General features: G+C 37.2%; 2 protein-coding genes, 1 long non-coding RNA gene and 1 pseudogene across 3 annotated transcripts; 3 read left to right on the top strand and 1 right to left on the bottom strand.

Moving 5' to 3' along the window:
- Positions 1-3,793: 3,793 nt before the first annotated feature.
- LOC147483796 (secreted RxLR effector protein 78-like) lies at positions 3,794-4,168 on the top strand. Its single transcript, XM_086579646.1, has one exon. The coding sequence runs from the start codon at positions 3,794-3,796 to the stop codon at positions 4,166-4,168; it is 375 nt and encodes a 124-aa protein (XP_086435772.1).
- Positions 4,169-5,459: 1,291 nt separating this feature from the next.
- LOC147483795 (uncharacterized) lies at positions 5,460-5,960 on the top strand. Its single transcript, XM_086579645.1, has one exon. It carries the CDS (start codon positions 5,460-5,462, stop codon positions 5,958-5,960), a length of 501 nt encoding a protein of 166 aa, XP_086435771.1.
- Positions 5,961-9,712: 3,752 nt separating this feature from the next.
- Positions 9,713-10,911, bottom strand: LOC147483794 (uncharacterized). The gene is made up of 3 exons (XR_015204686.1): positions 10,502-10,911; positions 10,020-10,157; positions 9,713-9,792 (listed from the first exon to the last, which is right to left on the bottom strand). It is a non-coding gene; the product is annotated as an uncharacterized LOC147483794 (long non-coding RNA).
- A 63-nt stretch (positions 10,912-10,974) lies between these two features.
- On the top strand, positions 10,975-12,157 carry LOC147483793 (uncharacterized; annotated as a pseudogene).
- Positions 12,158-15,172: the final 3,015 nt, after the last annotated feature.

Here is a 15,172-nt window from a genome sequence, read left to right as displayed (position 1 = left end):
AAGAAATTTTAAGTGATGCCATAGTATATGCAACTATTGATAATATCACTGAAGAAGGGAGAACAATTTTAATTTTATTCTTCAGGAGCAAACATTTAATTAAGTTCAACATCCTTGAGCCGGAAATGTAAAGCATTCTACCAAAGATCAATCAATGACAACTTAAAATCCATGACAAAATGAAAGAAATAAACTCAATTGTGGACAACTCATACTGTTTTTCGCTAGGTAATGTTAAACATGCTCCAGCAAAAAGGGGACAACTCATACATCTCTTACTACTGCACTATATATTGTCTAGTCACACCGTACCGCACCATTGCTATGTAGACTTTGGGAGGCATTCTTCTAACTTGAGTTTCGATCTCTAGCTTCAACATACATCATGTATTCACGTCGCGCTCCCCAGCACCGGCTTCACCGCGTCCCTTCCACAGTTCCACAATTAATTAATAGCCGCATCTGGATTAGTTGCATTCTCAAATGTCTTGTTTTCACTCTCGTCCTTTGAATGCCTTTGATGTGACTCTTCTCCCTGCCCGTCTTCTGTGGCAGATTCTTCATCTGCGGGGAAGGAGATCAAGGAATGATTCTCATCAAGCTTGAGCTTCTTCCCCTTGTTGCGTTCTCCATTATCACCATTGTTTCCATGCTTTATAGCATTTGAAGTCGATTCAGACTTTCCCATCTTACTTCCTGTCCTGTCCTGTGAATGCATGCTTTCTGACCTTTCATAGAAGCTTCTTTTTCTTCCAATACTTGGCAAAAAGTATTTGTTCACGTGAGACTGATGAGATGGAACACTAGAGGTTTGATTGAGCTCAGATGTGATCATGGGCTTGAAGAGTTTAAAATGTGATTTAAACGGCCCAACAGCCAACATGATTTCCTTTCGCTTAGCTTTACTATGGCCAGCCTTATGACCCCCCAAGGCCTTTGCACTGGGGAAACCCATATTGCATTTATCACATGTATGTGAATTCTGAGGCTGGACGAGTGAATTTCCTTCGAGGGTGTTCTGGGGATTGATGTTGATGGGAGCTATGTCATTGGAAGCAAGACGTCGGACGTAGGAGATGCGACTACACGACGCTTGTTGTTCATTATTTGTGGACATATTTTGATTAGATTGATTTGCATCGCTCACACTGGAAACTTGTCCAATTGGGCTTCTCATGATAAAAGGACCACATGAACCACAAAAGGGCTTGTTCCTAGAATTCAAGAAAATAGGAGCAAATCTGCTACTGGGTAAAGAGTAAGTTGGAATGTGACCAACTTGGTTTGTAGTTTGGAATTGGCCATCTAAGCCGAAGAAAAGGTTTTCACCCAAGCTAGAACCATAGATTTGTTGGTTACAATCAGGAAATGAGCAGTTGAAGTCAATCACTTCTGAATTACTGCTACCAAATACAGGAATGGTCGCGATCGCTTGTTGACTTCTTATAAGATTATTACTAGGATTAGTAAATTTGTGAGTCATAACATTTGGCACAACTGTTACTTGGTTTGGCCTTTTGTATAAAGGATTCAGATTGGACGAAGATGTGATCAGTGAGTTCGAAACTTGAGCTTTTTGGTTTGTAGGACATAGATCTTTAAAGCTGACAAAAGTCATATTACTGGGACTAGATTCACCAGTCTGACAGCCAACACCAACATATCCAAGAATGTTGGAACTTTTGTCAATTTTATCAGACGAAAAGGATTCATAGGTGGAGGTCGGAGAAGCACTACAAATAACTTGTTTACCTTTAATCGCCAAATCATTCCTGTTGAATGTTGATAAAGTTGGAGTAGACAAAAGCTCAAGCTCATCATCAGGGACAACCAAGACATCCTTAGCGGACCAATCATAGTTTTCCGGGCTTGATATTTTAGGCAGCTCCATGCCATTCACAAACCAATCTCCTTCAAATGGAGGAAGATTAATCTTTTTGTTGGTCATGTAAGCTATAATAAAATGTAGAAAAAGCTCACTAGGATATATACTAATATAAGGAGATATGTGCTCGGGGAGCTTTAGAAATGGCGAAGGGACAGATTGCTACCACAATGAAATTGGAGGAAGAAGCAAATCGTATGAAGAATTTAGAGAAGGCTTACCTTTTAAAGAACAAAAAAGTTACATTTTTAGCTAGATATTAAATATTAATATATCTAATACCATAAGATTAGATTGTACTCATCCAAGGGAAAATGTATTCCATTTTATCATTATTATTTGTTTATTTTCACTTTTATTTTATTTTTTTGATGGGAAAAACTTATATACATCTTAAATTAACATTTTTTTCTTTCTAAAGGAGTGCTTAAATTTCATTAGGTACGTTTTGGAATTTTTGTTAGAGTCTCTCAATAATCTCGGTTTTCTCTCACATTGTGTTATTCTTTCACATCCACTCCTAATAATCTATTTCATCCATATACTCTAAATATAATAGTTTCCGTCACGAGTGAAATGTTCAAAAGTACATGTTCGAAATAGACCGGTAACGACTATTTTTGGTTTTCTCATTATCTACTTAATCTTATACGGTATTTCTATTGTTGTCCAATTTTCATTAAATTAATTTATTGAATTACTATTTCAATTGTCACCGTGTTTCAATTTTTATTAAATTTTCATTTTCCCATTTCAATTTTACAAAGGGTGTTAATATTTTACCATCTCAAGTTTTCAAAATTAATCATGCTTAATTAATTGGTTTATAGAACAAGTAACTTTTAAAAAAATCAACTAACAAAAGCTCAAAAAACTTGGACAAATATTCCAACATTAATTTCCGTATCTCTGCATTCCTCACTCATCAAAAGGATAAATTATATCATCACGCTCAAATTTTCAATTGTTGCGAATTTCTATTGACATTGCAAAAGTAATTTTTAAGAATAACTATGTGATTCAATATAAGAAAAGCTCAAGCGGATTTGTTAAAGGCACAAATAGGAAGCTGATCAGAACCTACAAAATGAAGACTTTAGTCCTAATTCTGTTTGTTGACTGTTAGTCAACGTGGTCAATCTGCTTACATACGACAGAGTTGACTGTCAGTCAACAAACAGAACTAGAACTAAAGTATAATATTCAAGTTTTTTTGGACCAAAGTCTAATAAACCAATTATGCGTAGGACCAAAGTCTAAAAAACCCTTTAAATGTTGCTCAAGGACATAGATACTCATTATTACTTAGACAGAAGAGTAGAACATGATTTGATGATGAGGGAGACAGAAATTCTGCTCTCTTTCACAACATGTGCAAGATAAGACAAGGTGCTGCCATGATTCTAAGCTGAGAAAGGAGGATGATCAACTCTTAATTGACCAAGAGTAGATTAAGCAATACATGATCTCTTTCTTTAAAGAAAAATTCTATAAAAAACAAGTACAACAAGACCTAGAGCTCCTTATTGTGGTACCTAAGCTGGTGAATGATGAAGATAACTATTGGCTTACTATAAATCCTACATATGAGGAAATTCAGATGATGGTTTTGAGCATGAAAAGGGATATGATAGTTCTCTTGGCCCTAATGGCTTTCAGGGTCATTTCTTTCATAAGTGTTAAGTTGGAGTATCATTAAGGTTGAGGTTTGTGTTGCTATCCAGTCTTTCTTTATCCAAGGCTCTATATCTCATGGTCTTAACTCAAATTTCATAGCCTTGATACCTAAAGACAAGCTTGCAGAAAAACTTAGCCAGTTTAGACCCATTTGCATGGGAAATTTTCTCATGAAAATCATCACAATCAAAGATTCTTCAAATTAGGCTCAACACTATAGTAGAGAAAATTATGACAAAGGAGCAAACTGGTTTTGTACTAGCTAGGAGTTCTCAGAATAGCATATGTTTAGCATATGAACTTATGAATGAGATGAAGAAGAAATGTCTTGGTGGATCTATAGCAATGAAGCTCGATATTACCCAAGCCTATGATACAATGAATTGGGATTTTCTATTCCAGATGATGAATCGACTAGGTTTCTCTGAAACTTGGATAAAATGGATAAGAGTCATTGTGAGATCAACTCATATGTCCATTCTCTTCAATGGAGGTCCTATTAGTTTTTTTCCCATGGGTAGAGGGCTGAAACAAGGTGACCCTCTTTCTCCTTTACTCTTTGCTTTAGCAGAAGACACTCTCATTAGAGCTTTGAAAGTATCTTAGAATCATGAACCATGTGAAACCCCTTGTCACCATTAGAAATATAGCAGCTCCCAGCCACTTATTATTTGTTGACGATATCATTATCATTGCTATTGGAGATATAAGGGGTCTCAGAAATATTAACTTCATTCTTGAACGATACCAACAAGTTTTGGGGCAGTTCATCAACAAGACCATGCCAAGAGCGCGCAAGGTGTTCTTTGGAGGCTTCACACGATTTAGAAAAGAGACGATGCTTAAGGAATTGAATATGAAGGAAGGTGGGCTACCCGAAAAATACTTGGATTTCCCCCTACATCAAGGGAGAATTACTAGAAGCAGTGTCACCCCTGTTTTGGATAGAGTAAATTAAAAGAAACCTTACTACTTGGAAAGGTAAAATGTTGCCATTTCAAGGAAGATGCACTCTTGTCAAGATGGTAATATGCAGCATCTATCCCTATTTACAACATGCAACTATTTTTCAATGGCCTATTTCTGTAATCAAGCTGAAGTTATCATGAGAAATTTTATTTGGTCAGGAGATCCCAACATTAGAAAAGGGGTAACAGTGAGTTAGGAAAGAGTTTGCAAACTTTTATCTGAAGGTGGACTTGGAATAAGAAGATTGAAGGACATAAACACTGCAATGTTGATGAAACTGGCATAGAATGTTCTCACTGGCGATAATGATTTTGCACTTTTCATGAGGGCCAAATACTTTAACTTGGATGGAGAAATAATTAGTTTCTACAAACCTACTTCAGTCTGGTCTGGTATTAAAAATTCACTATATGAAGTGATCGATATCGATACCAAGATCACAATGGGTGGTGGCTAAGGTTGACAAGGTGGACATTTGGAGGAGAAACTGGCTAGGCAAGCAATCTCTAAAGCAAGCACTTGATATCAACACACATGATCTTAAGGGGTGTATGGCCAAAGTTTGTGACTTGTTGGTGGAAGACAAATAGTGCATTCCTAATCCTATACAAGAGATTATAAATTCTACAAATATGAGTGTGAGTTCGGTGCAGAAAAATGACCCTACGTAACTTCAAAGACACAATGAAGATTGCCAAATCTTGAAGTCCTAAACTGAGGTATTTATGGACTTCCTCTATGCTTGCAACCCTTGTGAGTATTTGGAAGCAAAGAAACAAGGTACATTGTGATAACAAGAGTCCTAAACTAGGGGAATGCAAACTCTTTGTTAGGACTCAAGTTAAACTTACCGGGAAGGCTTTCTAAAGGACACGACTAGGGTTCAAGTAGTGAACAAACAATTTTGAAATATTGGGATGTCGAACCCATGTCTAGGAAGGCTCCTCAAATGAAACAATGTTTGTGGATCCCCCTAAAAACCAGACATAATCAAAGTGAATACCGACGGTGCAGTGCTGCTCTAGGCAACCCAGGAGCATCAGGTATTGGTGTTGCTATCAGAGATTGGATGGGTATTTTCAAGCTTATAATATGGAAAAACATCGAACCTGGTACTAGCTATAGGGCAGAATGCATGGCCATAGAAGGAGTCGAACGAGCATTTGAGAAGGGGTGGTTCAAAATATGGGTGGAAATAACAGATTCAGAAGTTGCTGCTAAAGCTTTTGGGACTGGACATATACCATGGGGTCGAGATGGCAAAGTGCTAAACTTAAGATTCAAAGATTCAACATCACACCTATGTGGAGAGGCAAATTTCACTGCGGATGCACTGGCAAAGGCAGTAACTTCTCTAGCATTGAACTGTGCAATGACTTATGAAGGAAAGCCTCCATGGATATATACTCAAGTGGGAAGCTCCCTTTGAAGTATTTAGGAGATTTAGTTAACTTTGTGAGAGAATATAAAACACATCATCCCTACAAATTGAGTTTTAGTGGAGTGATTAAGTGTGAATGGTGGAGAGGACAGTATGTTGTCGAGCTCCACAACTTTCTTATTTTCTCTTTTCTTCTCCCTGTATTTTATTTTCTTTTTTTAATAGAATTTAAAAAAAAAAAAAAAAAAAAAAAAAAACTCTGTGAATTATGTATTCACCTCTATAAAAAGCACAAAAACATAGCTAGACAAACCAGAATCAAGTCTCAACATATTTAAGTAGTGTGTAGTATTTAAGTAGTATAACATATATGTGTGTGTTATGTAGGTCACAAATAATGAATACCCAAGATGGCTTTGATCGCCTATGTTAATTCTAAATGTGAAAGCAATAATTTTTTTTTTGGTTTTTTGTTTTTTGAGAATACAGGTTGACACTAAACACAACAAGTATATTCCAGGGGGCCTTTTATCCTTGTGCTACTCGTTTTGGAGGAATAATAGTTTCTGCATTTTAGAGATATAAAGAAACTGGATTCATAGTTTTATCGATTTATGGAATATATCTATATATATATATATATATATATATATATATATATATATATATATATATATATATATATATATATGGGGGATAGAGCCAAGTAATTGTGAGCCACATTGTGGACACAGCCGATCCACACCTTTCATCTCGTGCATCAACAGAACTGATCCTACGGACATAATCCATTCTTCTCCAAAAAACGAAATTCCAGAAAAACCAAAATTTCAGAAATCATAAAAACAAAAAACACGAAATGTTTACCTTCTTCTCCAAACAGCAGAATATCGGCGGTTAGAATATTTCGAAGGGTTTGGGTTTCGAAATTTCCTCCAGCAAACACCAAACTAAGATCATCAACAGACTTAACAAACAACAAATTCAAAATCAAAACCACCGAAATCATCAACAACAAATCATCAACAAAATTAAAACCACCGAAAAACCCAAAATCAAACCCAAAACCACTTATTTTCGATTTTCAACACCCAAATTTGAAGAACCCATCTTAAAATTCGATTTGAAGAACCCAAAAACCCCCATTCTCGATTCTCACAAGGTATGTAATTTTGAAAATTTTGAAATATTTGTTCGGTATGTTGGTTTTTGTTTGATTAGTTGATATTTGAGGTTGTTTGTTGATTCAATGGTTTGCTAGGCCTATTTTAGTTGATTTGTTGAGAATATTTGAGGTTGTGGTACTGTTTTGCTTGTTCTTGTAGTCTAATTAAGTAATTTTATGTTGTTGTGGTTGTTTAAAAGAAGGAAGTTGGATAGAATCTACCTAGGGGAATGCTTTATATTGAATTTAGGAAAGAACTAGCTAATGAAATTGTTCTTTGCATTTTGTTTGTCGATCGATTCAGTTTTTATAGTATGTTCTAGATTTCAAATTCCATATTTCAAATTAAAGATTTACACAAGGAAAAAATTTAGAGCTTATAGATTTTAAAAACTTACCACACAATGCCATCTGTATTCATATTTTGGTCATCACTGGTTATGGTTTTTTACCTGCTGGCACATCCTTTTCACTTTGCGCAATTCTTAATCAAAGTCATTGGCTTTCTCTTCAGCCCAAGTTGATTCTCATTCATCTTATCGATCAAGTTCGAGTTCAAGCTTTCAATTGCTAGATCAATTAAAAAGGATTTCTACCCCTTCTATTTCTCCGCGTGTGGACTTTTAGTTTGGTCTCTTACTATTGCTCTTTGTTTTGCTTTCAAAAGGAAAGAGGTATTCGAGTTGAGTGGAGCCCTAAACATGAAATGTCTTAGCGTCATCTAGCTGTCACGAGGAGGTCGATGATTTGGGACCTCGGCCAGGTAGGTCACTCGACTATGGCATGATGGTTTTAAATGGCGGGTAGGACATTTTGAACTTAAAAAGAAGGCAATTCAGCAGCCTTTGATGTCTACATTCTTGGTGATGTCTACATTCTTCGTGGTGTTTCTATCCCACCTTTGATATAGATACTACATGGGAGTTCCAACCTAAAAAAAATAGGTAGTGCATAATTATGATGGTCAATACTCACTAAATGTATGTTTTTTTATTTTTTAGGAGGTGGTGCAAAGGCGAATCGAGTGGAGTTGAACAAAGGAAGACTAGGTTAGGAGAAAAAGGAAAGAGATGCGAAGGGTCTATTTTAGGGTTGGCGTTCACGGTGAAATGATTGAAATGTCATTGGTTTTTTCCGGGCGATATATCTCGTGTGAGAATATTTACGAATGTGCGAAGAAGCCCTATGAAATGGTTGAAAGCTATAGAAAACCTTGAAAGTGTGGGTGCACTCCTATATAAAGTCAGTAGAATCTAGAATATTCTATAGTATAGATTGTCCCATGTAAATTACTTGTGCTAGTGAATGTGTTGATATATCTTCCGTGTAATTAGTGAGTTTTTTCGAAAGTGTCCTCCCAAGTTTATGGATAAGGAGGAGGACTTCATTTGTAGACATCACGAGGGTTCTAAGAAGAATAAAAGTACTTTTCTTTAAACTTCTTTCCGGATGTGTTTTTGTATGGGTCTTCCTTGGTGGAGTATAAGCGTATATGTATGGGCCTAGACATAATCTAGTCAACTTAAGCGCTTGAAGGGCAACACCGGAGTGTGATCTTTGGTCATTTTATCTTGTTGGAATGCCATTTTGTGGTCTTGGCTTTCTTTTTGCGATTTTGACTTTAAAGGCTTATGGTTTGGCATGTTAGCGATTCGACAAACAATAAGGAGTCTGATTAAGGGGAGGAACTGGCTGAACTTGCAGCAGTTCTAACAAACAATGTAAAGGGTGCGATCCCTTGTAACTTTAATGACCTATCAAGTTGTAATATATTTTGATGACCTATCAAGTTGTCCTTTGAAAATAATGGAAAGAACAATTGCACGCATTACTTGTTTCTTCTTCTCACTAGTGTTAGATTAATTTTTTGTTTACTATTTTAAAATCTTTGTATTTTTGGTATGTACTAACTCAACTTGTTTCTATCATCTGAAATTCTGAATAGCCCATCTAAGGGAGTTACTAGTACTAGTTGAACCGAAATGCATTTCAAATGAAGTGAGCTTTCGATATACTTGAGTATTAATTGTTTGCTATATCACCGACATTAGCATCACAAAAATTGCTTGACCTCGAGGCCCACTTCCAATCCCAGTTTTTGGAATTTGTCAGGAATGTCAATACCCAACTCATGTTATAAATGTCAGAAAAGCAAACACACAAGCAAAACAAGCCCCAGAGAGCTCTTCTTCCGGTTTCTTGTCTCACTCAAAAAGGAAAAAAAAAAAAATGATAAAATGGCTAAAAAAATTGCGTATTTGGATTCGGGCTTCCTTTCTTTGGCTTGTTTGTTTGGTTTACTTCACCCGGGTTTGAATTCTCAAATATATATTTTCCCTTCTCATTTCGAATGTTAGGATTTTTTTTTTCCATCCTTGTTTCGTGGGTTGTTTATTATCGGCTGGCTGAACTGCTGCTTTGCACAAAGCCGCGAACTGTTGAAGCTAACTGCTGCAGGCCTTGTGATTTTCCACTACTTGTAACAAAGACTGATTCCATCAAAACCGAAAGTCACACGCAAAACAACAAAATAGGAGGGTGCTCGAGGCCAAATAAGGGGAAGGCTCTCGGGCCAAATAAGGGGAAGACTAGCGACAAAATTTCTTCTTACAGAGTCGCACAATGGGGTGTTCTTTGTCATATCAGCTTATGTAAGTAATGACTATATAATCTCCATCAATGAAACAACAAGCTACTTTCGGAAGGTCCACAGAACTGATCAATAAAACATAACGAAATAATGATGAGAAAAATACAACATTATGTTAAAACTACTAAGGTAGTACTAATCAGATGACAATAGCACACAAACTACTGAGCTACTAGCTATTATACCACAAAAAAAACAAAAGGAGTTGCAATTGTCTCCTTTCTCCATATAAGTTGACTTTAAATAGAGTACAACAAGGATTAACGCTTCTGAACATTAACAAGCAACCAACCTTGTTTAGGTAATTCAATTGTGTGATGACAAGTAAAACTACAACTGCAACAAAAACCCATGTTTGAGGATAAGCAAGCTGACTTATTCCCTCCAGTGTCAGCTTCATGGCAATCCCAATGGCTTTTATGCTTACAACCTGCATGCAAACACAAGGAAGTTTGACAAATCAAAAACAATAACAGGTGTAACGACCTAACGACAATATGACCCTATAATGTTATTCAAGTTTCATACTAAGCTTGCTAAGGAAAGACAATTTACTGTTAGCAAACCCATTAAAGAACAGATGCCTAAGTAAACCAGTATGTTAGTCTGCCCATAGCGTGGTTCAAAGTGCAGCACAAGAGCTAATACTATAGATAAAGTAGCTGCTGCATAAAATAGGAATGTTATAGACAAAACACATGCAATTTAAAAATAATTAGTACTATGTCGCAGAAGAACAATGTTTTGACAATTATAAGAAGGTAAGCACCATACCAGGTTGAGTTACCAAAGTCCAAATTTCTTCTATGGAGTTTGGTCTGTGCTCTTGAGGTGCGAGAATTACAATCACAACTGAGCCCACAATTCAGGCCACACATCCAAGAATACCCATTTTCTGCAATCGTTCCTTCAACAAAACGTGTGTTAGAACAGCACTACCAAGATTAAAAAAAAAGTGTTAGTTTTGAAGGTTTTTGGAGTGGTGGTGGTGTATTTTGAGAGAGGAGAGAGGAGTATTTGAATGGAGAAGAAGGTGTTTCCGATCTAAATTTTGTTCAGTTTTTGTTTTGATTGCGGTAAAAAAAGTTTCCGAAATTACTGTAGCTTTGGTGCCCTTATTTTTGAGTTAAAACTGGATCCGTCAGATCTTAAGTGAGTAGAGGGCTGGGATTGGTTGTGGTTATAATGTGGCTACAGTGCCTGTGGCTCTATCCCTCCCCTATATATATATATATATATAGAACCCGCAAGTTGATAAAACCCCGCAAGTTGTTGAGGGAAATAATGTTGTTGTTGATGGTGATGGGCATGTTGATTCGATTGTTGGGTCGTATAGTCTAGACGAGTTTTGTAGAAGGTATACTAGTGAAGATAATGATAGTTTTAGTAAGATATTAGAAAAGGTTAATAGGAAGAAGAGAGAGAGGTATGGGTTTTTAATAGAAGGGGAGAAAGTGGAAGTTAAATTGTTGGAAGATATTAAGAAAGAACGTGTTACGGATGGGTACGGGACTTCGGATTAGCCGTTGAGTACATTGGAGGGGTGGAAATATACGGCGAAGAATTTGTTAATGTATAATCCGGTGGATAATGGTGAAGTGGTGTTGACAGAAGAAGAGGAGGCGGAGAGGATTAAGGGTTTGACTAAGGAGATTCATAGGACAAACACTAGGTTTCATGGAAAGTTGGTGGATTTTCGACCCAATGAAGAGGATACTATTGCAGTGATGTATACTCCTGTCGCGGGAGGAACTCCGATGTTTTCGTTGTATGCGGAAAGAGAAGCAGAGAAAACTAGGAAGTATGATTTGGAAGATATGAGGAAAACTCCGAATCTGTTTTATGTTGAGTCTGGGAAGAAGGCGGATAATGGGTATAACTATGTAAAGACGCCCCACCCGGTGTTGATGAGTCACCGTTTATTACATGGGGAGAGATTGAAGGGACACCTTTGAGATTGGAACAGGAGGATACACCGGTTGGTATTGGAGGTAGTAGAGGGCTTCAATTCAGTATTGCGTATCCGTCTCCTAGAGATGTCAAGGCTCACACCTTGTCTAGGGAAGCTGCTCGTAAAACGAGGGAGAGGTCTAAGATGTTTAAGAAACCCCCATTGCCTTCACCCGGCTCGTGGAGGTAGTGCTAGTCCAAGTGTCCGAACTCTTTCTCCTGCCGGCTTTCTCGGAAGTTTGTTAGAAGCATGGCTAAGTCTTCAAGCACAATTGATGAAACTCTTCGTGCCAGACTACCCGGTGGTGCAAGCCCAATTGCGGGGACTCCAAAAGCGGTAGGAGCTTGACAAGATTTGGAAGAGATAGTTGCTTCAGTTCTAAGTCACCTGCTTTGAAGGAAGGTTCCAATCCTCCTGGTAATGTAAATTTATGTACCGATGATGAAATATGTGTTCTTTATAAGCTAATTATGCCATGACTATATAGAAATATCAATATATGTATGAATCTTTTGCTGAATTCCTTATAATTTTATCGAGGTTTGTGATTTAAGATCCAAAAATGTTTGAAAATGAAGCAAATTTGTCTAGTGCATTTTGAGATTCTATTATTCATTCTGGATGTGGAAGGTATAGATATGTGTTTAAATCGTATTTTGCAAATGTGACTATTCAAGGCCCTTACTAGTGTGTTCATGGTGTGCTAAGAGGTCATCTTTCTGCCTGTTCATGCAAAATTTGTAACCTCATGGATTAGATGAGATTAGGATGTAAGGTATAGAAAATCACTAAACATTGACAAAATTTGTAAATCTCTTTCCTGCAAGTTTTTTTTTCCAAATATATGGTGTTGGGGACTGAACATTGACTTTTGCAAAGCTTTCTATAGTCTATACCGGTTGTCAACTTATCACAGTTTTTGGACTTATGTATTTTATGTAGATTTGTTTATAAGTGAAGAACATGAGAGTTGAGACTAGATTTATTGATAGTGGTGATGATACATATATGGATCGGACTAGGAGACTGGTGCTATGTAGCCTGTTTTGTTTACACATACCTCCCCTACTTGACATTGACTTTTTTTTTTTTCATGTCTTAGGACGCCAGAGTCAAAACATAGATCTGATGAGATTTAATCTCGTCTCCTTTTAAGTCTTATTGAGTTGGTACCTGTAGAACATAGAATCATCTTATAGAGTTTGTAGCTCTAGAACATAGAATCACATCTTCTATATGCAGATTGGCATCCTTGGAGGAAACCACAAATTTTTGGAGAAGGTTTTAGAAGATTACTGTGATTTTCCAAAGCTTTTTAACATGCATCCTAAGTATCAAAAGCTATTGAAGATGCTCACATATTTCAATCATATGGGTATACAAGACAATTAGGCTTGTTATTTATCTTGAAAAAGACAATGTTAATAAGAATCAACGAAACAATGTCTGAAGCTATATATCGTCCCTTAGAATAGGAAAGATGTTACAGGTAGTTGATAAGGAGTTATAGATCCACTCCTTTTATCATACTACTTTAGTGAACAAATTTGTAGTAGGTATTATATTGTTGCTCGGTCCTCTTGAAGAACGGTGCCCTGCCATTCCTACTTATTTTTAATTCCTTTGGGTAGAGTTAGTTGTTTCATAGTTTAGGTATAGTGTCATACACTTGATGTGCTAGGGAATGGGGATGTAGATCCAGGCTGCTTTTAGTCTTGAGTTGCTCCCATCTTTGCTTTAACACTCCAATGCACCTTATTTGAGTGTAAGGGTGTAACTTTAGGTTATATCTCCAACTATTGTTTGGAATAGTCCTGAACAGTGACACCAAATTCTTCTCTTCTTTCTATGTTCATTTTACAGTATTTTCTAGGTTATGAAAGGTGGAATTCCTTGTTGCTCTCTGTGGAGAGACTCGTTAGAGTTTTATCTCATAGTTGGTGTGTCGCAGGTGTCAGTACTCGTTGGCCTTGTTCTTAACAGATCCAGAGATACAAAACAACCTTAGAGACAGAGACTTTTTGGAAGTTTATTTCTAATTTGCTGTGTCGAGGTGTGACAATGCAAGTAGGCATAATCGGTATAATGGAATCGGGAACAGTGGAAACCCAATTTTGACCAGTGATACTTCATCTAATCGTCTTCATCCATCCTACTAGATAACTGCTAAGCAGTGAGGCGTGAGCGGAGGGCGGAAAAGAGAGAGGGAGAGATGGGTTTGTGGGTGGGGAGAGAGAGAGAGTTAGGGTTTGGTTGAGAGGGAGAGGGAAGGAAGGAGAGAGAGGGAGAAGGATAGGTGAAGGACAGACAGAAACCAACCAACTTAGTTGGGTTTATTCGTTTTTGGCCCCACTTTTAATAGGGATTCAGCGTTTGGCTCCTGTAAATTGCGTAATTCGTTTTTGGCCCCAGTTCTGTCAGTTGACTTGGTCAGCTTTAACTGTTCCGTAGGTTTTGCCCTTCATAATTTCAAAATGGCCTAAATACCCCTCACGCGTACAACACGCGATTTTTGCTTTTTTTAACAAAAACTAATAACACGTGTCCAAATCCAACGGTTGGGATCCAAGGGTAATTCAATAAGCACTATTCACCTTCTCTACCAGTTGGATTTCTATTATTTAAGAAACCACTCCTGCTCTCTTAAATGAGCACTATTCACCTTTTTCCCTGATGCAAAACTAAATCCATATAAATTTTAACAATAACTTAAGATTCAATTACTATGATGACTTGTCATAACCAAACTGATTGACTCAAACAAAAGCTTGGCCAGTTTTCCTTACGCGAGGAGAAAAACACTGAACCACATATACATCCCCAAGAAAGTTCTGGGGTTGTTGATCTGAGTCATGTCTCTATCAAATTCTATCTCATGTGCAAAACAAAATTCTTCCCTTGTCCGATCCACCTTTAAAGAAAAGAAAGTAGATAAAAAGGAGCCAGCTCTCCAAGTCAATCCAATGAAGAGAATTCTGTTCCCAATCCTGTTCTAGCACCTTCTCCGGAAGGTTGAATTCTTTTTTTCTTTCTCGCTAGCGGATGAGAATAAGGATACCACGTACTGAACTGCTATTCAAATAAATGTAACCTGAGACTGCCGAATCATGGAAGGTTTTCTTTTCTCTTGAAGCCCAGCCAGAAGGGCTGTTCACTAGAAGCTAGACCTAACAACTAGAACACACTTGATGACTTCACTGATTTTGCTTAACCAGTCAAACTGCCTCACACTCTAATCCGTGAGCGTGAGCGAACTCTTGAGGTCGCTATTCAAAACTCTCACAAAAAATCACTTCCTACTTGTCACATTCAATTAACAAAAAACCACTTCCTACTTGTCACATTCAATTAACAAAAAACCACTTCCTACTTGTCATATTTGATTACCGAGAATTTTGCTATTTCCATATAATAGAAGGTACAATCATCCAAACAAAAAATAAATATAGTGAGCCACCCACTGAGCTTTGTACCTCTATGCTCTAGGAAGAAAA

Source organism: Coptis chinensis, chromosome 8 (genome assembly GCF_015680905.1).
Source record: "Coptis chinensis isolate HL-2020 chromosome 8, ASM1568090v1, whole genome shotgun sequence".
NCBI lineage: Eukaryota > Viridiplantae > Streptophyta > Magnoliopsida > Ranunculales > Ranunculaceae > Coptis > Coptis chinensis.
The sequence above is the reverse complement of the archived record's forward strand: the minus strand, read 5'-3'. Positions and strand labels throughout refer to the sequence as shown.